This window comes from Camelus ferus, chromosome 7 (genome assembly GCF_009834535.1).
Source record: "Camelus ferus isolate YT-003-E chromosome 7, BCGSAC_Cfer_1.0, whole genome shotgun sequence".
In the NCBI taxonomy this organism is placed as follows: Eukaryota; Metazoa; Chordata; class Mammalia; order Artiodactyla; family Camelidae; genus Camelus; species Camelus ferus.
In genome coordinates, this window is record NC_045702.1 from 711,711 (window position 1) to 736,148 (window position 24,438).

The 24,438-nt window shown below is 57.9% G+C and overlaps 1 protein-coding gene across 1 annotated transcript in view; it reads left to right on the top strand.

Annotated features, from left to right (window-relative positions):
• The window catches only part of PTPRN2 (protein tyrosine phosphatase receptor type N2), a 519,894-nt gene that overhangs the window by 34,093 nt on the left and 461,363 nt on the right, over positions 1–24,438 (top strand). The window contains exon 2 of the mRNA XM_032482973.1: positions 5,672–5,722. Within this exon, the coding sequence (XP_032338864.1) occupies positions 5,672–5,722 (51 nt within the window). The remainder of the gene's footprint in view (positions 1–5,671; positions 5,723–24,438) is intronic.

The following is a 24,438-nucleotide window of genomic DNA, read 5'->3' on the forward strand; positions in this document are numbered from 1 at the left end:
CGGCACAGCTGCGCACCCCTGCGGGAGGCGGGGCCTGTGGCACACGTGCGCTCATCCCAGTCCTCCTGTGCGCCTGGTCTCTATCATGTCACATTGCCATGCTGTCCTTTCACGGGAGTGGCTGAGTTTGGCCCAGTTCAGGCCTGTCGCGAGTTTCGGGGTCTTAGGGGTCCCATTTCTTTCTCCTAACGGAGTGCTTGAATCCTCAGCATTTGACATTCAAGACTTCTCATTAAATATCTTTTCAGAGGTTTTCTTTAACTCCGTATCTATGGAAACAAGCTTAGAAATGCTTTCTTAATCCAAAAGAATAATTCAACAAATGTCCTTTTTTTGAAGATACCATTGCATTTCAGAAAATTGAGGACAGAAGGCCAGGAGACAATTGAAATACCACTCAGAGCTCACCTGGCTGAGGTGGAGGACTCCAGCAAAGCAGGACCGCGTGGTGCTAATGTTACCCGACACGGGCTCCAGGGCCCCAGGCCGGCGCTGAGAAGGCAGCAGAGGTGCGCAGCAGCCTGTCCCTCTGCGGCGGGGACGGGCCTGTGCAAGCGCTGTCTCTCCTCCTGGGTGGTCCTGGGGCGGGGCAGCCCCCACTCCTCCTCCCATCACTGTCCCCCCCCTTTCCCTTCTGTCTCTGAAATCTCAGTCACGGCTTTGCTCTATGGTCTTGTCGCCCAGATGTGCGGCAGGTTCGGCTGCTCCCGGCTCCAGAAGCACATGGCCTCGGGGCGGCTGCTCTGCAATCTCTTGCTTGCTCTTCCAGGTCTTGTTCCATGAGAAGTGGGTTTCTGATGTGAACGTGGTTTTCTGTTCCTGCTTGGACACCCCACCCTGAGGCGCATTTTTGCGTGGATCTGACGGAAATGTTCAGAAGCAGCACATGGGTGCAGGGGCCAGGACGTGTGGTCTGTGCTCGGGGCCAGGTTGAGGGCCCGGTGGTGGGTGGAGCGTCCACCCGTTCCCAGCTGGGATGGACGGCAGCTCTGCGTACCCCCTCAGAACAGGAGGAACGAGGACAGCTCTGAAGAGACACCACCTCCAGTCCTACACCCCCCCACGCTTTGCCAGTGTAGGTTCCTAGGAAAGAAGATAATTAATGTAATTATTAATGTAATTCCCCAGCACTTCAGGTTTTCAGCCCCTTAGAGTTTTCCACTGGGGAGAGACACAGAAAGTGCCTACGCTGAGAATCCCCGTGTGGACTTTGGTGTTGAAACCCAGACACCAGGCGTGCAGTGGAGGCTCATGGCACAGCTGCTTTCTCCCGAGGCTGAGAGGAGACAGGCGGGTGCACAGAATCCCTGCCATAGATGGCCGTGGGTGTGAGGGTCCTGGGCCACTGTGCCCCAGGCGTCTGGTGGGGTCTGGAAGGGGACAGCTGGCCCCGCGGGAGAGGTGACACTTGTGTCACCTACTGTGCCTTAGTCGTTTAAGTCACGACTGTCTGCTGCCTTCCCTGTGCATGAGCTGTGGTGTAAAATGCCTTCTCGGAGGCACTGCATGTCCGTCCCGAGAGGATGCTCTGTCCGTGTGCCCGGGGCGGCGGGGCCGAGGGAAACTTCTCTGCGGGGAGAGTGAGCATTCGGCTGGGGCAGCTGCTCGTGGCCTCCGGACAGCAGGCGTGGGCTTGGTGGAGACGGCAGTGTTCACTGGGTGCGGGGTCTGGGTGAACAGGTGACCACCGTCTCTGATGTTGCCTGATATCAGCCGATGCTGATTCGTCTGATGCTGGCTCCGTTCAGCTGGGCCTTATGGACCTCCGGGAGACAGGATTCACATGGGTCCAGAACCACCTGGGCAGAGCGAGGCTGGGCCTTCAGCCTCCCCCTGCAGCAGGTGGGAGGTGGCTGCAGCATACACTTTTCTGGTCTTTGAGGGGTGGCCCCTGTCACCTGGGGAGCCCAGCTGTCACGGTGGAGGAGGGGGCCTGTCACCCCTGCCCCAGACCTCGGCTCTGCAATGAGGGCCCCTCCTGCTGCCCAGCGGGGTGTCAGACTGGGACAGGGGACGGGGTCTGGAAAGTGGGCAGCCCCGAGAGGAGGGTGGACACCTGGGCTCCAAAATGCCATGTACCATGACCTGGCTTCGATGCCGCTTCTCAGAGAAACGAGAGAAAAGCAAGCTGGCCTTGTGACATGGGGTGGCCTCCTCGCGTCTGGGGCCGGAGGAGAACCCCTTTGGGAACCGGGAGCTGTTTCCTCACCTGGGCATCACCCAGCGTACCGAGCGCCTGCCCTGGGTCAGAGGGCCCAACCGACGTGGGCAGGAGCCGCGAGGGTCCCCAGTGCGGGAATCAAGTTCAGCTCAGGTCTGAGGGGTCCTGGGTCCCTGAGCCGCAGAGCTGTCCCCGCCCCGTGATGGAGGAGGCTGCACTCGGGACCCACGCACAAGGTGACACTTCTCCAGCGTCTGCCCTGAGCCGAGCCGAGCCGGCCGCCTACCCTGGGCGGGGCTCCGGGGCCCCAGCCTTCAGAGGGGCCTTGCCCCACCTTCCGTTTTCTGCAGGGCAGAAGGCGCAGAGTCTGGGCACCTCCGGCGCAGCTCCCCCGGGCCTCCCTCCCCGCCTGCTGGGCTGGGAGCTGCTCCGGGGTTCCCGGCTCTGGGGCACGTGTGGGCTGGAGCAGAGCGCCGGGCTGTCTTCTTAGGGAAGGAGCCTGTGGGTGCGGGGGCTCTCGGGGCAGCGACCCTCCCTCCGTCCTTCCCTCCAGATGGCAGGTCTCTCCTCTCCTTCCCACGAATCTGCTCCGCGCAGGACAGTGGGGCAGGTGGACGGGCGGGGCTGGAAGGTGCAGCTCCACCAGATGAGAGTCCGCAGGCCTCCTCCCGCCTCTCTCTGCTCAGGTGACTGTGGTGAACACACACCCCTCGGCCTGGAGCAGCGTGGAATAGGGAGGGGGGCACATTGGGGACAGAGTCTGGCTGAGGGCGTGTTATTCACCTCTGAGTTCTGGTTTCCTTGCCTGTGAAACTCCCGTCAGTGCGTGGTGGGGACTGGACGCGATGTAACAGGTCGGTGTTCAGCTGATGCCAGCCTGGGAGTGAAACTCTGTCATTACATTGTGTGGCCCGGGAGGAGAGGACTAGAGACAGAGTAAGGGAAATCCCGATGAGAAGCCCTGTTTGTGGAAAGTCACTGTGGGAAGCGGAGCATGCCTGTCACCGTGGCTGGGTGGCCCGCGCACGCGGGCTCCCTGGAGTTCTATTTGCTCCGAGGCTGAGCCGCTCTCAGCTTTAACAAAACTGAGGAGGACACTCTCGGTTCCTCAGAATCTTCTCCTGATTTGTGGTCTGTCTGAGAGGGAAGCTGTTCCATTTTTTGGTGAGAGAATCCATTTCAGGCTCATTTTTTCTTACAGTTTTTAGTCACAAAACCTTTCCAGTTACATTAGTTGACATGTGTTAAGTAGTTAGTGGCTCTGTTCTCGGCACTTTTGCAAAAGCCCCAAGGAAGGGGAGGGAGTCACTTTGATTCCGGCTGGGCAGCTGAAGAGACCAGCCCCAGGAGGGAAGCCAGTCGCCTGGGCTCGGCCGGAGCACGGGGCGGGGGGTCGGTGGGGCTGGGGCCCTGGCCGCCCCAGCAGAGTCATGGCTCGGGGGGCCGCCAGGAGTGAAGGGTGGGGTCCCTGGGGGTTCCCACTGTAAAACACACACCCTTTGTAAGCGTCTCCTGGGAGCCAAGGCTCTGAGAGGAGGGCAGCCGGGCTCCTCTCGGGACGGCTGGACCTGCTGTAACTCCCAACAGCACCAGGAAGAGGCCGCAAGGCGGGGCCCAGGCACTGCATGGCATTCTGCGGAGGTCAAGGGGAGGCAGGATTCAGGCTAAAAAGTTCAGTGTGAGTGTGTGTGAGCTTGTGTCTGTGAGTGTGTGAGAGAGTGTGTCTGTGCACACGAGTGTGTGTGAGTGTATATGAGTGTGTGTGTGAGCGTGTGAGTGTGTGAGCGTGTGAGTGTGTGAGTGTGTGAGCACACGTCTGTGTGTCTGAGCGCATGCATGTCCTGGAGCCAGGGGGAGACCTGTGGGTGTCAGGAGTGAGGGATTTTGGACATGTCTCCTTGCCTTGATGGTCAGGGTAGACCACACCCTTCCAGCGAGGAACCTGGGTCTGAGCCCTGGGCCCAGGAGGCTCAGGGTGGGTGGCGGCTGTGGGCTTCCTCCGAGGGCTTCACTCTTGCCTTCAGAGCCACAAGTGGGCCCATTGGCCCAAGGGGGCAGCGTGAGCAGGTGACTGCCTGGTGGGGGGAGGGCGGTGCCGAGGTGGGGAAGGTGGTGTGTCCGATCAGGCTCTGTCAGACCGAGGTCTTTCTTTCTCTTGATGACTTGAGGCTGATACTCAAAATGAAAGGTGGTCTTTCTTAATTTTAGAGCAAATAACCACGCAAGTGTACTAGCAGTCAGGTTAGCACGTGGCCCGCGGGGACGAGGGCACAGGGAGACCGCTCACGCTCCTGAGTCTGGGGCAGTTCTGTCCCCATCAGAGTCCCTCCTGGTTCTGGGACGATGTTTGCTTTGGCATCTTCTGCGGGCCCTGGCTCCGTGCCTTCCTGACACAGGTCTGCCCAAGGGCATGAGTGCTTCAGTGCGAAGGATTTCAGAGCAGCTCCCTGACGCGGGAGTCAATGACTGCAAACTCTGTGGCGACCTGGCGCGACTGTCCTCTTTCGCTCATCTATTTACTCCTCAGCACCTGCTGTTCGCCAGACATGGGGGCACCACTCAGGAAGCGGTGGAGGTTAAAAAGGTAGCTTTGTGTGGCCCCTAACCTTGAGAATCTCATGTTCAGGGAAGTTGTGCCCTTAAGTGGACATCACAACACAGTGTGGAGATTCCTACAGCAGGTGCTGGACAGAGCCAGTCGCCAGTCTGGTCATGGGAGAGTCCATGGGGGACGTTCAAGTTGGGTCTCAGAGGGTGGCTAGGGGCTTTCTCAGTTGGAGAAACAGGAGTGCAGGCATGATGCTTTGGAAGGAGTGTGTCTCAGTGTTGCCGGAAGGCATGTGTGTTCAGAAGGCACCTACTCGGGTCCATCCGTGGCCCTCACTGGGCAACCCTGGCACGTTGGCTGTCCACGCCCTGCCGAGGCTGCGTCTTCTCTGTCCTTTCCCTGTGTTGAAGATGCACTTGAACGTGGGGCAGGTGGGCCGCCTCCTCTGACCTGCCCTGCCCCTCCTGGTGGCTCAGTGCGTTTGGCACCCCTCCCCACGCCTGCCTTCTCTGGTGGCGGTGCAGGCCAGCCGTCCACGTCAGGATGCAGGCAGGGACTGTCAGGGTGTTGGAGGGAAGGCCCCAGGATGCCACCCTGGAGGTGATGCCCACAAAGTGCCGTGGGTCTGGCCATCTGGTAGCACGCCAGGAGGTGTCGACAGAATGGCCCACCCCCCGTGCTCCCTCTGCAGCTCCCCTGGAAGACCCCTCGGGCAGGTGGACCCTCCCGTTGCCAGAGGAACGGGATGATCGTGGTCCTCCTCCATTGGAGAGGCCGGTCCTGTGGTTACTCCTCTCACAACTGGAGCCGGATGATCCAGCACCACCTCAAGGAAGCCAAATCCAGAGCCTCTGCGGGTCTGCGTGTTCCTAAGGACTCAGGAGCCAGCAGAGGCCGTGGCCCCGGCGGGCGCACTGCTCCCCGGGAGGTGCTGACCCTTTCTCCCCTGCTTCTCCTCCCAGGCTGCCTATTCGAGGACCAGCTGTGCGGCCCGACGGAGACCTGCGTGAACGGTAAGTGGGCCCAGCCACACACAGCTGGGGGTCTGGGCCCGCCTCTGCCCTGCCCACTCACGGCCACCCCTGGGGTGGCTCCATGAGCAGATGGGAGGTTCTGGGTGAGTTTTGTTTTGTTTTTGATGCTTCTGGAGAGCTTCGTGGAGCTGAAAGTTCTCTGGGTATTATTAAAAGGAGAGAAAATGGAAAATCAGTGGAACTGAGACAGGCCCTTTCTGTAGACGTTTGTGTCTGTGTGTCTGCATCTGCGTCTGTTCCCTGTAGCCTGGGGTTTTCGGGTGATTTGTGAGGAGCCCTGTGACAGTGGGTGGTGGGGTCTGGTGTCCTGCCCCGCCGCCCACCCTTGCCCCCTGGCTCCAGGTCTGCTCTTGGGCAGCAGCAGGCTCTCCATCCTGTGGGCCCCGTTTTCCTTTCTTGTTAGCTGGAGAAGACTCTGGTGCTTTGTGTTTTCAGGGAGGGCTCGTCACCCACAGTGTGGGGCCTGAAGTGTCTGAGCGGGGCAGCCCCCGGGCCCGGACTCTGGAGGGCAGGCACCTCTGCTTCTCTCATGGGGCTTCGCTCAGGGGGCCAGACCCATGGTGCTCTGAAATGACGAGCAGAAGACCCCACGACCACGACACACATGGCCCTTCACACGTCGATGGGGGTTAGTCTGATCACACGCTGGGAAGGCAGTCCAGCTGGTCTGCACTCAGGACCTCAGGCTGTGGGTTCTTCCCTCCTGTAGCGCCTGGCTCCATGGGTTTGGGGGTGGGTTTGGCCCCTGCCTGCATCCTGCCCGCAGTACTTAGCACCTGCCCAGGCCCCCTGGCTCTGTGCATGGGGGTATGGGTGGAGCCCACCTGCCAGGACTCATGGGCCCCTAGGACCTTCTGTCCAGCCTAGTGAGGCCCTTGGGGTGAAAGGTGCCTCTGCCCGACCTCCTTGACTAGCTCGCCCTCGCTGGGCCCCCACAGGATGCTGTTTGAGGGTCTGAAGGCCAGAGACCAGGCACAGCAAACATCCGTGGTGAGTAAGTCCTGTGCCGGTGTGGATTTCAGGGCCAGGAGCAGCTGTGTGTCTGTGTCCCCACAGCTCGCCTGCCCGGGGGATGCTGCTGGCAGGCGGGTGGCTCTGTTGTGTTTTTTCATTTTGGGGGAGAATTCTGTGTAGGTTGTGACAAGCAGTGGCCTGGACTGGAGGAAAGTACAGCAGAGGCTCGGCGATCCAAGGTCACCAGGCTTGTGGCCGCCGCGTGGCTGGCCAGCCTGGGCGCCTCCATCGCGTCCACCCACCGTTGGCCTCTCGCTGGCCCTGCAACCCCGGGTGAGGACTGCACTCGTGCAGCTTTTATTTAGAGGCAGCTTTTAAAACATAATTTTATTAAAAAAAAATGTCACCTGCCCTGACTCGGTGAAACCTGATTGTGAAGGAAACAGGTGTGTGTGTTCCATTGAATCAGAGATGAGGGTGGTGCTGTCAGAATAAAGGCCAAAGCTCTGTCTCCCACTCCGTCCTTGACAAAACTCCCGCCTGGGGGTTGTGCCCTTTCTCAGAGGCTTCCCGTCCCTGGCCTCAGCCCGCCTCCCTGGCGTGGAGTCACTGTAACGTCGTGTAAGAGAATGGCTGCAGGCTCTGTGGAAGGGGAAGGCAGTCCAGGTGTAAATATCAACACGCGGGCCCTGGGCCTGGAGGCAGACGGAGTCTGATGCTGCCTCCGGTGCAGTTAGGGCCCCCCTGGGATGTGGCAGAGCTGGCCTGCAGGAGTGCGTAGTGCTGGCCTGGCCCTGTGGTCACTGCTGGTGGCTGCGGGCTGAGCCTGGCGGCGGGTGGGCTGGGCTGGGCTGAGTGGCCCGCAGCCGCTCAAGGCCATGAGGGGGCCACTGCATGGAGTCCAGAAGGCTCAGTGGTCGGACACAGGGCTCCTCTCTCTCCTCCCCGCCTTTTCTTGGCATACAGGTAGAAGTGTGTAATCCTACTAACCTTGTGTGTGTTTTCAAAAAACCCAATGGACCTTGTTAACCACAAGTAAAAGTAGACTATTTGTGTGGGATAAGATATTTTATAAAGAAAAGTCAAAAGATAAACAGACTTACCACCTTGCACATATTAGGACAGCTACTATGTGAAAAACCAGAAAATTACAAGTGTTGGTGAGGACGTGGAGAAACTGGAACCCTCATGTGCTGTTGGTGCGAATGTAAAATGGTGCAGCTGCTGTGGAAAACAGTACGGTGGTTCCTCAAAAAATTAAAAATACGGTTACCACAGGATCCGGAAATTCCGCTTCTGGGCATGTACTCAGGAGAATGGAAGGGACTAAAGAGATATTTCTACATCACGTTCACAGCAGTGTTATTCACAGTAGCCAGGAAGCCACCCACACAGTCACTGACATGAACGGAAAGCAAAACGTGGTCCATCCATACGATAGAACATTATTCAGCCTTAAAAAGGAGGGAAATTCTGACACCTGCTGCAACAGGGATGAACCCTGAGAGAGATATGTAAGTGGAATAAACCAGGCATAAAAGGACTGATAATGGATGATTCCTCTCATGAGGCCCCTGGAGGAGACAGAACGTAGGACAGGGGGGCTGGGGGCTGGGGAGGGGGTGGGGAGTTGTGTTTAGCGGGGACAGAGTTTCAGTTTGGAAAGATGAGAAAGCTCTGAAGATGATGGTGATGTCTGCACAGCCGTGTGGATGTACTTAGTGCCACTGGGCTGTGCACCTGAAGATGGTTAATATGCTGCGTTTTACGTATATTTTACCACAATTATGAAAAAGGTAAGCAGCCTGGGGAAACCGCTAGCAACATGGCAGACCGAGGGCTTGTCTTCTTCATTACAAAGAGCTCCTACGGTGATAAGAACAGGCAAAGAGTTCCGCAGGAAGGCACCTGAGGACGTGAACAGTGATTCACAAGAGCAGGTAGACAGCCTGTGTGGCTCTGGAGCTACTGGGGCTGCAGCCATGTTGCAGAAAAATGTGTTACAGTTCGGTGTTACAGCTCAGTTGTGACAGCAACCTGGATCCCGGCGAGAGACCAAGCAGCACTCAGAAAGCTGGAGAACTCAGGTTTATTATACCAACAGGCCCAGAGGAGTTAACACTTCAAGCTCTGGATCCCGTCTGTAGGGTTACACAGGCCTTTTATAGGCTGCCAGTTTTACACTTTGCAACATCATATGCAAATAAAGTACAACAGGAGTTGACCAACCAGGAATAAGCTTTGTAGAAATAGACCAATCAGGAGTAAGCTCCATGCAAATGAAGTACTACAAATGGACCAATCAGAAGTTAGGGAAGTGGACCAATCAGCAGTGAGAGTAATAACCAATCATGGAGTGAAGGAAATAACCAAGCGGCAGTGAGCTCAGGGAACCAATAGAATTTTAGGGGCAAGTAAGCCTTTCAGAGGCAGAAAGTGAGATAGAGCCTCTGGGCCAGGGAACCGGATGGTGCCATCACGAGAGCAGCGGCCCTGCCTGGGGGCCCTGCCGGTTTTTTTATGGGGCTTCCCGCCTCAGTCATAAACCCTGCCGGTCAGGCAGCCCAGAGGTAAAAAGGCGAGGGACGTGCGGTGCTGGAGAGGAGGCAGGGAGTGGGCGCCGCACTTGCTGGTCCGGGTGTGAGCCCTGACACTCTTTCAGCATGCAACCTGCAAACACCTATCACGTGAAAAAGCCTGTGATTTGACTTACTTTTGAGATTCACGTGTAGACAAAAGCAAAGCATCTGACAAACCCAGTCACACCTGCAGACCCACTGATGTGGGGGCGGTTTCATCACCTACGGCGGGTCCACGGCGGGAAAGCGGTGAAGCTGCTTAAAATGAGCTAAATGTCTATTTCCTCGGCAGGAAAACGCGGCGCAGTGGCCCTCGTGGACCTCACTTTCTGTGTGCGTCTCCCTCCCTGCACGACCAGGGAGGAGGTGTGGGGGGACCCCTGGTGTCTTTTGGAGACAGTCTGCAGAGGGTGTACACTGACGTGTAAATGTCTTTGTATTGATTCATTTATGGAAGTGGTCTTGTCTTCCTTCTGTAATAAAACTAACCTAATAAAGACATTTCAGAGTCTGGTGAGCTGATTTGGAAAGGCAGGTCTGGTTAAGGCCTGCTGCCTGGGGCGCTGACCATACAGGCCAGGACTTCAGCCCCAACACAGGGGCAGCCCTGGGGGAGCCACCAGGCCCCATTCTGGCTGCAGATGGAAGCTTCTTGTGAAGAAGATAGAAGATGTCTTGGGTGTCTGAGGTGGGTGGGCAGGAGGACAGATGGTACCAGGAACGTGGTCTCCAGGGTGGGTTAGCACGGGCAGGTCACTGGACAAGAAACTGGGCGCAGAACAGCGCCGACGTCCAGTGATGGACACTCACGGGGGCGGGGGTGGAGGGAGCACAGGCCGGGGCTGGGGAAGGGACAGCAGCCTCTTCCAGGAAACGGCACCTGTCACCACGGCAAGAGCCTCGCTGGCCCCTGTGGGGGGGTTGGGAGTGTCTCTGAATTGGGAAGAGGCCTGGGGTCAGGTCTCAGGCCAGCCGCTGCGTCTTTCTTGACTCGGCCCTTCCAGGGTCTCAGGTGTATGACTGCCGGTCATCAGCTGTAAGGCTCTGGGCTCCCAGCGTGGGAAGGAGCCACCCTCTGTCCCTCCCTCCCTCCCTCCCTCTGTCTCTCCCTCCGTCTCTCCCTCCCTCCCTCTGCCCCTCCCCCTCCCTCCTCCCTCTGTCTCTCCCTCCCTCCCTCTGTCCTTCCCTCCCTCTCTCCCTCCGTCCCTCCCTCCGTCCTTCCCTTCCTCCCTGTGTCCCTCCCTCCCTCCGTCCCTCCCTCCCTCCCTCCGTCCCTCCATCCCTCCATCCCTCTGTCCCCCATCCCTCCTCCCCGCCTTGTCCTTTTCCTCCCTAAGGCCTCTTGAGGTCTGAAGGAAGCAGGCCAAATCAGTACTTCTGTGGGAAGTGCTCAGAACATTTTTTTCATCTTCGTGTTTGGTGATCATGAGCTGGGCTTGTCAGCTGTTGGCTGTGACCTGCCCGGGCACCCGGCACACCACAGCGGATCTGATAAACAGACCTGATCTGCTTTATTGCACTGGAAAAAATAGAATAACAAGAAGCTTTAATTTGACAACTGGGAGACTGTGAAAAAGTACAGTCAGCTTGAAAAGGAGATTAGGCAGCGGCAATAAAATCAGCGCGGTATGAATGATGGGCCGGCCGGAGCGCCGGGGAAGGCCCGTGTGGTCCGGACGTCTGGAGGCCGCCGGCCGTGGAGACCTGCTCTCGCCGCGGCTGGCTCTGCGGGCGGGCATGGCGGGGGCGGTTCCAGACCCTCCAGCTCCTAAGGCTAGTGGGGTTTCCATGGAATGGTTTTACAAAACCAGCTTTATGATAACCGTTTTCACCACTTTTTAGGAAGATGGTGGTCCTGTTTTGGCCACTGTGGTTTGGGTAGTGAAAGCCACGCTGTGGAGTTACTGGGTCGCTGGTTCTCGACTTGGCATCCTGGCTGGGCTTCTCGACTCTGCGGAGGTGGAGTCTGGCTGTAGTTTTTTCCGGATAAGTCACAGGTTCACGACGCTACAAATGTCGCATAATGATGTTGACGTCGTGGCCGTTGAAGGAGGGGCCACGTTCTGATGGCTTTAATCTTCACCAGTGAGGCTTTCCTGGGCAGTTCCGGGTCCAGAAGTGCACTCTTGGGCGCCACCGTGTAGGATCTGCGTGTCGGCCTCCTCCCGAGGCCCTGGGGCGTGTTGGGAAGTGGCGGCCATGGGCCGTCGCCTCCTCCTGTCCATGTCCCCAGCGGCGCTCCCGGGCTGCTGTGGTGAACACACACGAGGCCAGCCACGTGGCGTCGAAGGAGCAGGACGGGACTCAGGACTCGTGGGGCGGCCTCGGGGGCCGGTTCCCTCGACAAGGTCCTGAGTCCTGGGAGAAGCCGTGCCCCTGTCTGCTGTCTGCCCAGTGGTGCGGCCCACGGTTTCTCCCGTGTCCCGGGGGCCTGTTTGTCTGAGGTCGGAGGCGGGCTCCTTTGAGGAAGCAGGGGCTTCTGCGGAGTCCTGGGCTGGCCAGGCCTTGTCTCTGTGTCCTCGGGTCTTGTGACATCCTGCCCTGTCCTGGGGGGGGGGGCTTGGGAAGACAGTGTGTCCCTGCCGCCTGGGGCAGCCTCGGGGGGTGGACCTTGAGTGGCTGACAGCCAGCAACGTCCCCGAGGGCCCCGAGGGATGGCTCCATCCCCCGCAGCAGACGGACCCACGGACCTGCAGACAGATCCTGGGCTGGCTCAGTCGCTGCGCTGGGGGTGTCGTCCTCACGGCTGACCGGAGAGCAGGCAGGCGGGGTCTCCTGCCCTTTCACTGCATGGAAATCCTCTCCAAGCAGGGGCGCACTTGCCCGGGGGTGCTGGCTCTCCGAAAGCCCCCTGCGCCCCGGCCTCGTCGGCCAGGCCCTCCTCCGCCTGCCGGATCTGCAGGCCTTGCCTCCCACGTCTCTTGCCAAGCGAGACGGGCTCGTATTAAACTCCCTGAAAAGCAGAAAATGCGAGGAAAATAGAAGTCACTGCCTAGGGACAGCCTCACGTCTGTGGTAGCAGCTTAGAGCGTTTCTCCAGCCTTTTTGCCTCCACGTGTCTTGCACAGCTGTCATCATATTAAACCTACAGCCTGTTTCTGAGGTTTTCAGTCAACAACCCACCACCTGTGTTTTCTGACGCTGTTAACGGCTGTTCGCAAGTTTCCTTTTTAATGTCTGCCTAATACTCCAGTCATGAGAGTGTTACACAACTGTAAAAAAGCGTTTTCGTGTTTTTAAATATTTGGGATATGCCCACTGTTGTTTAAATTAATGTAGGCACCGCCGTGAAGAAGAGCCTTGTGCTTGACGTTTTCAGTCGTGTTTTGGGTGGCTCTCCTAGAATACGTTCTCGTGACCAGACCCTGGGTCAGGGCTGTGGGCTTTGGAGGCATGTGACGCACGCTGGCACGTGCTCTTACTTGCGCTTCCACAGAATGCGTGGAAGGGGACACCTCGCTTCCCAGCCAAAGCATGGTCTTTTAAAAATCTTTGCAAATTGGCTTTCTGTTTTTATGTGTGGGTAGTTGATTATTACACCTTCGGAATTTATTTTTAGGACACACATCTGCTTTTGGACGACTTCCCATTAGAGTTATTGGCCATGGAATCAAATCCACTGTAAAACAACCTTAGACACCTGCCTTCCTAACATCAGGGTGTGTGTGGGGTTAACCAGGGTGCGTGTGGGGTTAATCAGGATGCGTGTGGGATTAATTAGGGTGCGTGTGGGTGCATGTGGGATTAATCAGGGCACGTGTGGGATTAATCGGTTCGTGTGGGATTAATCAGGGTGTGTGTGGGATTAACCAGGGTGCATGTGGGGTTAATCGGGGTGCGTGTGGGATTAATCGGTGCGTGTGGGGTTAATCGGGGTGCGTGTGGGATTAGTCAGGGTGCGTGTGGGTGCGTGAGGGATTTCACCCAGACTCCCCCGTGGCCTGTCCCAGGAGGACATAATCTCTTTCTTGCCAGCGTCACTTTGAAACACTTACACTTTTTTCTCTAATGGCCAGGATTGTTTGAGTTTCTTCTTTAAAGTTGTCCTTCTGGTGTGTGGCCCTCGGTCTCAGGGACCCCGTGCTCAGGAACCCAGTCCCCGCCGGCCACCCCACCGACCCTGCAGTGTCTTCCGTTTCTCTGGTTTTCATTCTCACAAGGGCCTGAGCCCCTGGCCAGTCCCGTCTCCCCTCCGCCCTCCTGCGTGGCACCGGCCACGACCCTGCCGTCCCCCAGGCCCGAGACGCCCAGCGTCCTCCGCCAGCAGGGCCACGTCTGGGCTCTGGGTTACGCATTAGAACTCAGTGAGTCAGCGTAGGAGTCTCACTGCTCACGTTTGCACCTGTTAAGTAGATCTTTACAAGTAAAGTCTTTGTTTTGTTTTTCCTGATTATAACTTGTAAAATCTGGAAAGAAAGAAAGAAAGGACCCAATAAGAATTACCCCAGAGGTGACATCACAGCTTGCTCTGCTTCTTCCATTCGAGCACATTTTCGTTCCTCTTTTTCTACAGTTTCACACATGATGTTTGTTGTGCTCAAACTGTGCAGGTGAGCGCGCCACCTTGCTTGGGAAGTAGAGCAGTGTTGCCCCCCTTGGGCCCCTTCTGAGTTATTTTGATGAGAGAAGATGGCGGAAGTCTTATTATATAAAAGAGGGAACTATTAGTCCCTGGAGTATTTCCCCGCCTTTCTCTTTTTGGTTTATCACGTGTTGATTCAAAAACAGATCTCACGGATAGTCCACGGACACGTTCTCATGAAGAGTGAACAGCGTGGGAAGACAGAATAATCAGGAAGTGGCGTGTTCGCCCCGTGTGCCCTCGCCCTGCCAGGGCTGCGGCTTTGACCCGCTGCTCTGTGCCCGGCCAGGCCTTTCCCCACGTGCGTTCCGGGGAGCGCGCCAGGCGCCTGCTGTGAGAAGATCTAGCCAGGAGCACGCCTGCCGGTCTGAGCCTCGGCACCGTGCTCGGTGACCGAGCCGTCTGTGTTGTCCAAGGCTGCTCTGCGTGCAGACCCTCCGCTGACAGGTGCGGGATGACGTCACTGGCATGACCGGGAGGCTCGTTCCAGTCCCAAATTCCAATCAGTCAAAACTAAAAGGGAATGGAAATTAATTACTGAGTTAAACGATGTGAGGCAGGGTTTAATTTGGCGTGTTAACCGGAAAGGAATGCAACACTGAGCCTCGTGTTAATGACTTGAGATGAGCTGAAATTGATTCAGCTCCATTTGAGCACAGGCTGCACGCACGTGCTCACATGCACACACACGCACACGCGCACACACGCAGTGCATGCACACACCACACATACATGTGCACACGCCACCACACGTGCGCGCACACATGCATACATGCACACACCATGCACACGCACATATACACACTTCACACATGTGCACGCTGCTCACGCACAAACACATACACGCCACACATGTGCACGCACATGCACACACACACGTCTGGAAAGTGAGCAGGATGGCCGGCGACTGGGCTGTGAAGATTCCGTCTGCCCCTTGCCCGTCAGGAGTCTGGGGGACGCAGGGGAGCAGGAGCAGCTCCCCATCCCCCACCGTCCTCTTGCCCAGCTGTCCCCTGCACTTGGACCCAGAAGCCTGCATCCTGAAGTCACCTGCCTTCCATCCTCCCAGCCCTCAGGGTGATTGGCAGGTCACCAGGGGGAGCGGGCAGGGTAGCTGCTGGGTGAGGACCTCGCTCACTGTCCCTGCCCCGAATTTCTAGAGACACTGGCTGCTCCCCCTGCATCTGGGCTGGTGGTTGCTGGTGGGTCAGGGGGCCTTGTGTGTTGGAGGCTGATGACCCTCCTCCTTTGTGCCTTCCTGGGCGCCTGTGTCAGGCGTCCTCGATGTGACCCTAGCATGGCCATACCTGGGGTGGCTTTGCAACTAGAATCATCAGCACTGGAGAGTGATGGGTGGATGGCGTTGTTCTGAAAAAGCAGCAAGAGAAATACAAGTCCCAGCAAGTAAGAAGTGTGGTTTCAGAGCCAGGCTGTGGACTTCCCTCCATCATGGCGGTAAGGAAGCGACTCCTGAGGGCTGCTTTCTGCACAGTGTGGTTCTGAGCCCTCTGCTGCCCACACTCGTCCCCAGCTGACGTCCCGATGGTCCTCACGAAGCCTGTGTTGGAGCTCCCACTGCTGGAACCTGTCCACAGTGAGCCGCGCTGGGCTTCCCGAGTGCCTGCGTGTCCTTGGAAATTCAGGTAGTGTTGGAAGCCCCTCAGCCCCGTCCCGCCCTCCCTGGGCACAGAGGCAGCCTGTCCATGGAGTGCAGTCAAACAGTCCGGCTGGGGCCCTCACCTGCCGGGCCTCTCCGGGGGCTCCGACAGGACACGTCCTTTCCTGGGGCCCCGCCTCCTCGTGTCCTCAGACAGTGGCCTGTGCGGAGTCTGCCTTCACCTGCACTGGGCCCTCCCCGCAGAGGAACTGGGGTGCCGGCGTGAGGAGGGTCGCTGTCTCCCTGCCAGACCTGGACTTTGCGGACAGCACCCCGTCAGGACGCACGTTTATTAAGATGCTCTTGAAATGTTATTTGGTCCTTTTCTCCCAGTTTCTAGATTGATTTATGAATTAGTTGAATTAATTCTTCAAAATCTCTCGTTGTGAAGACAGAAGGGCTGATGGACCGTCTACTGTGTGGAACCTGTTTGCCTGTTTCCTGTCTCGTCCAAACCAGAGCTGTTTAGAGTGTTTCCCTTGGGGACGTGAACTCCAGGCGCCGCTTGTGGACAGCATTTTCCGCAGGTTCCAGGGCTCCCGCCAGTGATCGCAACGCGTAGTAGCCTTTTGGTGAATGAGCAAGTTCCGTGTGTGGGTCCCACGCCCTGCGCCTCCTCCGCTTGGCTCAGGGTTCTGGGCAGACCAGGCGGAGCGGCCACGCCCACACCCACCTTTCTGGCCTGAGTCTGATACTCGTTTACGCTCAGTGTCGCTTTTGGTCGTACAATTACCGGATCTTGGTATCTGCCTACGAATGTCAACAACGTAAAAGCAAAGAGACGTTCGGTCGTGCAGGAGTGACCAGGGCCTGAGTTGAGCCAGGTAGACCACACGAGAGCCAAGAAATGTCACTACTTGAGGTTTATGTTGGAGTGGTTTCTGCTTTGCAGATTTTTTCTTTTCCTTTCAAATGCCGAAAACGTTTGGTTTCTAAGATATTTATAGCAACCTGTTTGTTCTACATCAATATTTGGAACAACACTGATTTTCTTTCAGTTTATCCCTGTCGACTGTCAGGTAGTTGGATGGTGTGGGCGGTCTTTCGAAGCTGATACTGGGGTTTAATTAGCTCATTTCAAACCAGCCTAGACTTCCTGGGCCGACGACCGTGTCCTTCTGGGGGCCGTGTCTGGGATGTGCTTTTGCTCTTAGGAGGCGCCCAGCGCTCTCACCCCGCCGTCCGGCTGCCATGGTGATGATGACTGTGGGGCTGGGTCCCGTCTGCAGGGCGGAGCGAGCCACCGTGGTCTGGCCGCAGGGCCTGGCTCTCTGTTCTCTGCTGCCCTTCCAGGCGTGGGCTCGAGCTCACCAGCCGTGGGGACGCCCGCACCCTGAAACAGCACCTTACGGAGACGGTTGTTTGGAGAGTGGGTGTGGGTTTGTGGCAGGAACAGTTTTAAAGTTTTAACATTTTTCATGGCTGCTGCTTCTCTGCTAGTAGGACTCAGGTTAGAACTGTGGCTGTGTGGAGAGAGAGCTGCTAAAGCCTCGTGGATTTTGGTCCATCCTGCGGGAGGCGTTGGAGGAGGCCGGGCGCTGGCCCTGGGGGCCCGGGAGCTGATTTTCAGCCGTAGCCACGGGACTGCATGAGTGGTAGAACCAGCGGTGGGGCTGGTTACACCACAGCCCAGGTGGTTTTCAGGGGTCCAGCCTGGCGTGGGCTGTTCTGGAGCACGCCCCAGTCTGTTCCCGGGCTTGGAGCCTCTGAGGGATCAACGTCTCCTTTGCCCCTGAATCGGCACTGACGGCAGCTGTGCGTTTGCGCTGGGTTGCGCCTCTCCGAGTGTTTTCGCACTTTATTTTGCTGGACTTCTGCAACAGCCCCAGATAGTTCTCACTTAACAGATGACAGACGCGGTCTCCTAGGGGGTAATCTGGGGGAAGCAGGATACAGTCCGATCTGGAACCACGGCCGACCTGCCCTTCCTCCAGCTGAGCCGCCCTTTGCCTCTCAGAGGTGCATGGATCGCGGTGGGTTTGCTGCTAAGACCCCTGGGACCCTGATTTGCCTCTGCTGAAGTCCTCACGGTGCTGGCAAGAGAGAGGACATGGTCGTTTACGGGTGAGACGGTGTGAGGTGAGAACCTCTGTGCTCCAAGCACCGGTGGGGCTGCAGGAACTAGCTGGTGACCGGGGGTCGCCTTTTTGCCCCCAAAATGGCTTTCAGGGATGGGATGAGCTAGGAGACCCTGCAGAAATCCTGGGGCCGGAGGACCCTGGACTGGCGGGCTCTAGGTTGCTCTCACCCATTAATAATAGGGAAATGACTTGTAGACAGCCCTCCCCTTCATCAACTTGCCTTGAACTCAGTCTTGTGAATGGGGTTTCAGACTTGTTCCAGCGTGGGAGAAACCCCCGCGGCTGGAAAATGGGTGACGCTGCGTGTGGATGGGACCCTCGGACGTCAGACTGCTGGCAAGCCCGTGGGCTCTTTGAGGGGCAGGGGCGTGGAGGAAGGCCGGCCTGTGGCACTCTCCGTCTCCAGAGGGAAGCTCGCCGGCTGCCTGCTGCCCCTCGCTGGAGAGCGCAGCTGCCCCCCAGGGCCCCGCTGCCAGGCTGGGCCGGAGGACCACTGCCTTCCTGTCACCGCCTCCAGTTTCAAAAAAAAGAAAAAGCTCTGTTTTTTGCTTAAAATAAAATGGATCCTCTGAGAGGATTGGGAGAGAAAGAGGAAGAAACGCGTGATTGTCCGAAGGGGCTCAGGGTCAGGACCTGTGTGGGCGGGCCTCAGGCTCCCCAAAGCCGGCAGTGCTGGGCCCGCAGAAGTCAGCTCAGCTCAAGGTCAAGTGTCCAGTGTTTTGAACTGTGTAATGTGGCGAAGAGACTGGAAATAGCACAAGATTAATGGATACATTAAAATAGCGATCACGCAGGCTGCGGTCCAGATGTGGACTGGCCGTATCAAGTCTGACTGCCAGAGTGTTGAGACCTCCGGGGCCTGTCCCCACAGAGACCAGCCAGAGTGGGGGCGCTCGGGTCACGCTCGGGTCCCACCCACCCCCTGAAGTGTTGTCGGGTCCCCAGGATGCCCTGGCTGCCTGGGGGGAGGGGGGCTCAGCTGGGTTTGGAGCAGACCCTCCCCGCCCCCGTGCCGTCTCTGCTCCTTAGGTTCTCTGTGGTGTGCGCTCAGGGCTGGGTGCCTCTCTGTCTGCACGACGCCCACTGTTATGCGGGGGCCTGACCTTGCTCTGCCCAGTGGTCATTGGCACCGTCCTTGCCTCGGCCCCCCTGGCCTGCACCTCCCGCCCCACCGTTTGTTCCTCTGCTGCTGGGTCCTGTCTCGTCGATGAACGGACGGTGTTCAGGTTGTTTTCAGGGTCTGGCTGCTGCAGGCTGGCTGCTCTGACCCCTGTGCTGGCCTGGGAGGCTGGCCCACCTCCTCGTGAGGGGCGGGTGGGCTTGTCTTGGGGCCCCTCCCTGGGAAGCTCCCTTGTGTCAGGTTACCTGAGATTCTGGTAAGACGCAGAAATGTCAGAAATCAAAATAAATAAAAAATGGATTATCCTATCCACTGATGGGAAAACATGCCATCGTCTTTTCAAGCAGTCTGCTCCTGTCGGCCAGTCTTAGTTCTTCAGAAAATGGAGTATGTTTTCTGTCATTTTCCCAGGTGTTGAGACAGAAGGCTGTGACCTGGTCTGATCGTAACTTCCATGCAGACGGGGTCTCTTCCATCTACTTTATCACCCTCCAGCGTGCCAGACCCTGATGACGGCAGGGAATTCCCCATTCCTTGTGCTTCCCTTTGGCTGGGTTTTCTCTCTCACTTGCCAAGCCGCCTGAACAAATGCCCTGTGGCCACTGTGGTGACCTGGTAGGATCCTGCCATCCTTCCCTGTCTCAGGGAACAGAAGTGCACTCCAGCATTAGCAGGGACCCCTGCGGGTTGGGGGGCAGGGCCCAGTGGTCAGTCTCACGTGTCCAGTGCTCAGGTCGTCAACTCCAGCTGCTAGTCTGGCTCTGGCCGGGTGCGGACTTCAACTCAACCACTGCCTCACGAGACTCCTTCTGGCCGGGTGGGCTGGGGGTCGGGGCTGGGGTCCGGAGCTGCTGCACCAGCAGGGCTGGCGGGCTCCCCCCAGCCACAAAGTTGTATCGACAACGTGCACTTCTTTCTTCCTTAGAAGGAACCACAAAACAGCCAGACCCAAGGCTCATACTTTTTTGGGTCTGTTGCCCGTGGATTACCGTTTTCATGTGCTTAATCTGAAAGCCTGAGCCGCTGGTGCGCCCGCTGTGTGCGTTCGTTCCCTTTGTACACGCGTGTGCGCGTGAAGTCTGTGGCACGAACACTGGGCCGGAAGTCAGGAAACAGGGCTGTCCGGGCCCTGCCTTCTGTTTAAGCAGCTTTCCCACTTGAAGCGGCCGGTTTTCTCACCTGTGAAATGAGGAGCTCAGCTCTGTCCGGGGCTCACCCACCGTGGCTGCTCCTGAGAAGCGCCTGGAAGCTTTTAAACCATTGCTGGCCAGGCTGGCCCCGCAGGGTTGAATCAGAATCTGGGGGTGGGGGTGGGCTGGGCGTCAGTTTTCTTTCTTTTTCTTCTTTTCTTCTTTTCTTAAGCTTCTGAAGTGGCTGTAACGTGTTGTCATAGCTGAAAACCCCGGGGCCAGGAGGCTCTTGAGGCCCTTCCGCCCCTGCAGGTTCCCTGACGTCTGCGCTGAGAGCCAGCTGTGCTTTCTGCGGGAAGCCAGAGGCACGGAGCGGAGCTCAGCTCCTCCTTACAGCTTGTCTGATCTGTTAGCCGGAGCACATTAGCATGAAGGATGTTCCTCTGTGGACGTGCAAATCAACGCGAATGACTGATCTGCCGTTTAAGGAACTGCAGATTGCAGCGCAGAACTGTCTCAGGTAAGCAGCCCCGGCCCCGCCGAGCGGCAGCGTCCTGCGCTTTGTCGCTGAGGGCGCCAGCCGGAGACGCAGAGGACTGGAAGCGCGGCAGTTATCGCCAGTGCCTGCACAGGCTTCACAGCGCGTGGGACGTTTCACACACTTTCTCACTTGAACCAGAAGCTCTAGGCCCCCCGGCCTGGCTGCCTGGGAAGCTGTGGTTTCGTCAGAGAAACAGGCTGGGGAGGTGGGGACACGGGAGTGTAAACAGCTCGCGACAACCCAACCTCACCCAGCGAGGCAAGATCCAGCGGGGCGCCCAAGTCTTCGGCAGCAGAATCACCTGAGTTCTGTGGCCACGTACAGAGAGGACATGGAGTCTGCTTTGCTTCGTGGGTCCTCTCGTCCCTGCCAGATGCATCAGGCAGCGGAGGGACCACCGGGAGGAGGGGAGGGATCTGGGTTCCAGGTCTGCTCACGGGTCCCCAGGCGAGCAGCCTCGCATGTGAGCCCATGGGCGCTCGACGCTGCAGGTGAGGGGGTCAGGGACCACGTCCAAGGCCAGCACTGCGTGGCGAGGGACTGGGTCTTAGCGAGTGTCTCCTGGAGGCTGTTGGACACACACTTTTAGGGCAGCATCCGGTGTGGGCGTCTGTCACCGACCTGGACAGTGGTTATTGTGCGTATGGATTGTGGTCTGTCTGCTCCTGGACATGAGCTGCCCGGGCAGGGGCTCGACTGCTGGATGGTTGGTGTTTCTGGCGTCTACACTGTGCCCACCACAGACCAGGTCAAAGGAGATGCCAGTATTTACCTCACATTTATGAGACAAGGGGTTTTAAAGTTTCCCTCAATTAACTTTATCAAGGTAACTCATAAACATGGTTTTAAATAGTCAGTTGACACGAGGTTCCAACAGAAGTGGCAGACCTCCCCCACCCCTCTCAGGCTGCCGTCCTGTCTGAGGTCCGTCCTGTCCAGGAGGGAGGCCAGATCCCTGTGCCCTTCCTGGGCCTGCATGGAGCCCTCGCATCGGAGCGCAGCCTCTGGCCCCCGCAGCATAAGCACTTGTAGCCCCGCAGGCTTCAGTGGGCAGCGAGGTCCTCTCGGACCCCTTGGCTACTGTGGGGGCCCAGCTGGCGCTGTGGGAATTCCTGGATGGGGCTTTCTCGGCCAGAGGTCAGGGACGCTGGACTGGAGCACAGCCTTTGATGAGGGAGGGGAAGGGCGGTGTCTTCCGGCGGAGACGGAAGCACAGCCACGCTAGGGGAGGTGGGCGGGTTGGGGTGGGTACAGACGGGCAGCAGGCATCCCAGCGAGGGCACCATGAGGCCAGAAGGCTGTCCACTGCCCAAGGAGGTGGGAGACTCCTGTTTCAGTTCCTCCCTGATTCGAGGAGGGTTGTGGATGGGCTTCTTAAAGTCAGCAGGTAAGAAGGGCAGGTGTGGGGACAGGTGATGTGCTGAGGTGTGTCAGACCACGTGGGGAGTCTGCCCAGCGCTGCCCCACGTGCCGAGGTGGCCTGTGTCCGGAAGCCTGGCCCTCTTTCCTTCCTCAGGGCTGGCTCACACTCGGGCCTGAGTTCACTCCCTGTTTCTCAGGGTCCGCCTGGGCCTCCTGCCTGCGGTGCTGCTAGTGCCCACTCTCTGGACGGCAAGGTGTCCCCACCCCAGGCTAGTCTGCCCCCGCCGGTCATCCGATCCCTGCTACTGGGTCTCACAGCTGCTCTTCTGGGGGAGCAAGCAGGTGTCCCCCTTCGTCCAGCCCATGTCCCGTGAAAAGAAATGGGGCCAGTCTGCGCGCAAGTCCACACGTGATGCGCTTGGCTCCGGGGCATCCTCCGGGACGTGGGGAGCCCGCAGGGCGTCGTGCACGCGTCTGAGATTTGGCTGCACCCACAAGTGTTTGTAGCATCTCCTGAGATCTATTTATGTTCTGCATATTGTCGTTGGTGGTGAGGACTGTGGGGAAGGCCAGACCCTGCAGTAGAGTTGGGATCCAGTCGAACTCAATTAAAATCCTACGTGTTCCTCTTGGCAGGTGCAGGTAGAAAAGCCTAATGCAGAGTAATAATTATTACAAGTCACTCAAGAGTTTTTCCTACACGATCCTGTTCTCAAACGTTAATCGACTCCTTGAAGATCCAAGTTTCAAAAAAATGTACTTCGGTTTTCTCATTAGTGTCCATTTATCCTAAGACACATGTGTGGGAGTCACCACCCTGTGGGGCGAGGTGCCTGCCCGGACGTGCGGGCAGCAGGGCCCGGCTCCGCCCTGGCCGCCAGCCGTCGCCAGAGTCACCGTGAGGCTGCGGGTGTCGGTGCTGGGGCGGCGGCCTGTTGGTGTTGCTTGTTTTAAGCAAACAGTGCTGACTGGCAGTGTCTAAAGGGCAGAGTGTCACGGAGGTTTCATTCATTATTTTGCGTCACGCAGGTAATGGTCTTCATCAACCACTGGGACGTGCAGAAGAGCAGAGAGAAGACAAGGAGCCTGCGGCCTCTCCGTGGGCGGCTGGGTTTTAATCTCTTTGTTCTGGTGTTTTTCCTGCACGTGGGCATGTTTTATGCCTTTACATTCTGCTTTAGAATGCTCTCTTGAATTTATATAATAAGTATTTCCCATCTTACTTCACTCTCTTCCTAAATACAACCTTTAACAGAGTGAATAGTTTTGAGCCATTGAATTAGTAACCCAAGTCACAATCCCTCTTCATTGCACAGAAGACCCGTCCATCCGTCCCTTCATTCACTCGCTGTTTTGTGGAGAGACTTGTTTACGAGCTCAGTGCCAGAAACTGGTCAGGCTGGGCTTTGACGCCCCCGGGGGGGTGCAGGGACGCGGGGAGGGGACATCTGTGTGGTCACGATGGAAACACTGTCCCACCCAAAGGGTGTCTCTGCTTCTCCTGAAACAAAGCAAAGGCTTTTAAAGTTGATGTGGAGAAACTCATTTTGTGAGATTCTGTAAAACCAACAGAAGAGCTGGAGAAAGTACAGGAAGCTTCCGGCAGAAGACACCAGGGAGCTAGAGACAGCCAGGGCTCTGCCGGGAGCCGGGGTCTCGGGAGGGGGACCAGCTTGGGCGGATGACTGACCTGTGCTGCGGAGGGCGGGGAGGGGCAGGACCAGCACTGCGGGTGCTCAAGGGCGCTCGTCCAGGGCCTGCTGGGGGTGACTGTCCCCGTGGGCCAGCGAGGCTTCGGGTCGGGGCCCCTGACAGATTCAGAGCACAGCAGGGGTTGTCACCCCGGGTGAAGTCTACCCGGCCTGGATGGCTGCAGGCCCCGCCCCGCTGGCTGCTGGGGGCTGGAGGGAAGGGTGTCCGGGGTGAGGTCAGCTGGAGCCTGTTCCACATCCCATGCACTCCATCCACATTCGGTTAGAGCAGCCTCGTGTGAGGTGACATGCCTGAGAGGAGACAGGCGGGTGGCGGAGCCAGGTGCAGAGGCTTTGCGGTGCTGAAGTCGGCCTCTCATGCTGAGGTGCGATAATTCAGATTTTGGAAACAACAGGTGACAACTGGGGAATTCCAGAGCAGCTCAGTCCGTACAAAGAACGCATGGAAATCCCAGCCCTGAGCGGCGCAGGGCGTGGAGGGGCGCAGCCGGCCGGCTTGACACAGGGCAGACGCAGCGGATGCAGTGGGTCAGAGGACCACGTCCAGAGAGGACAAAGGCGGAGAATGTGCCTGGAGAGGGAGGGACCTGTGGACGGCGTGAGGAGGAGGCTTTCTGTGAACCAAGCCCACAGGCGGGAGGCTGGTGGGCAGAGCAGCGTGTGGAGAGAGAGAGACGAACAGCTTCCCGAAACGTGACAGGCGTCAGGCAGGATTTCGAGACGCACGATGACTGCCAAGAGGAACACACACACACACACATGCACGCACACACACGCACCCGGGGAATTGCGCAGTGCGGTTGTCGAGGACACAGATTAAACCTTGTAGCCCTGAGGCCACATACGCCTGCGGTAGGGGCTGCAGCCTCGCCCCACCCTGTCTCCACCGCACGCGAGCCCTTGGCCAAGTCCCCTGCGTCCCGGGGGGACCTCCTGCCCCGCGGCCTCACTCTGCACACGACCGCTGACTTTCCTTC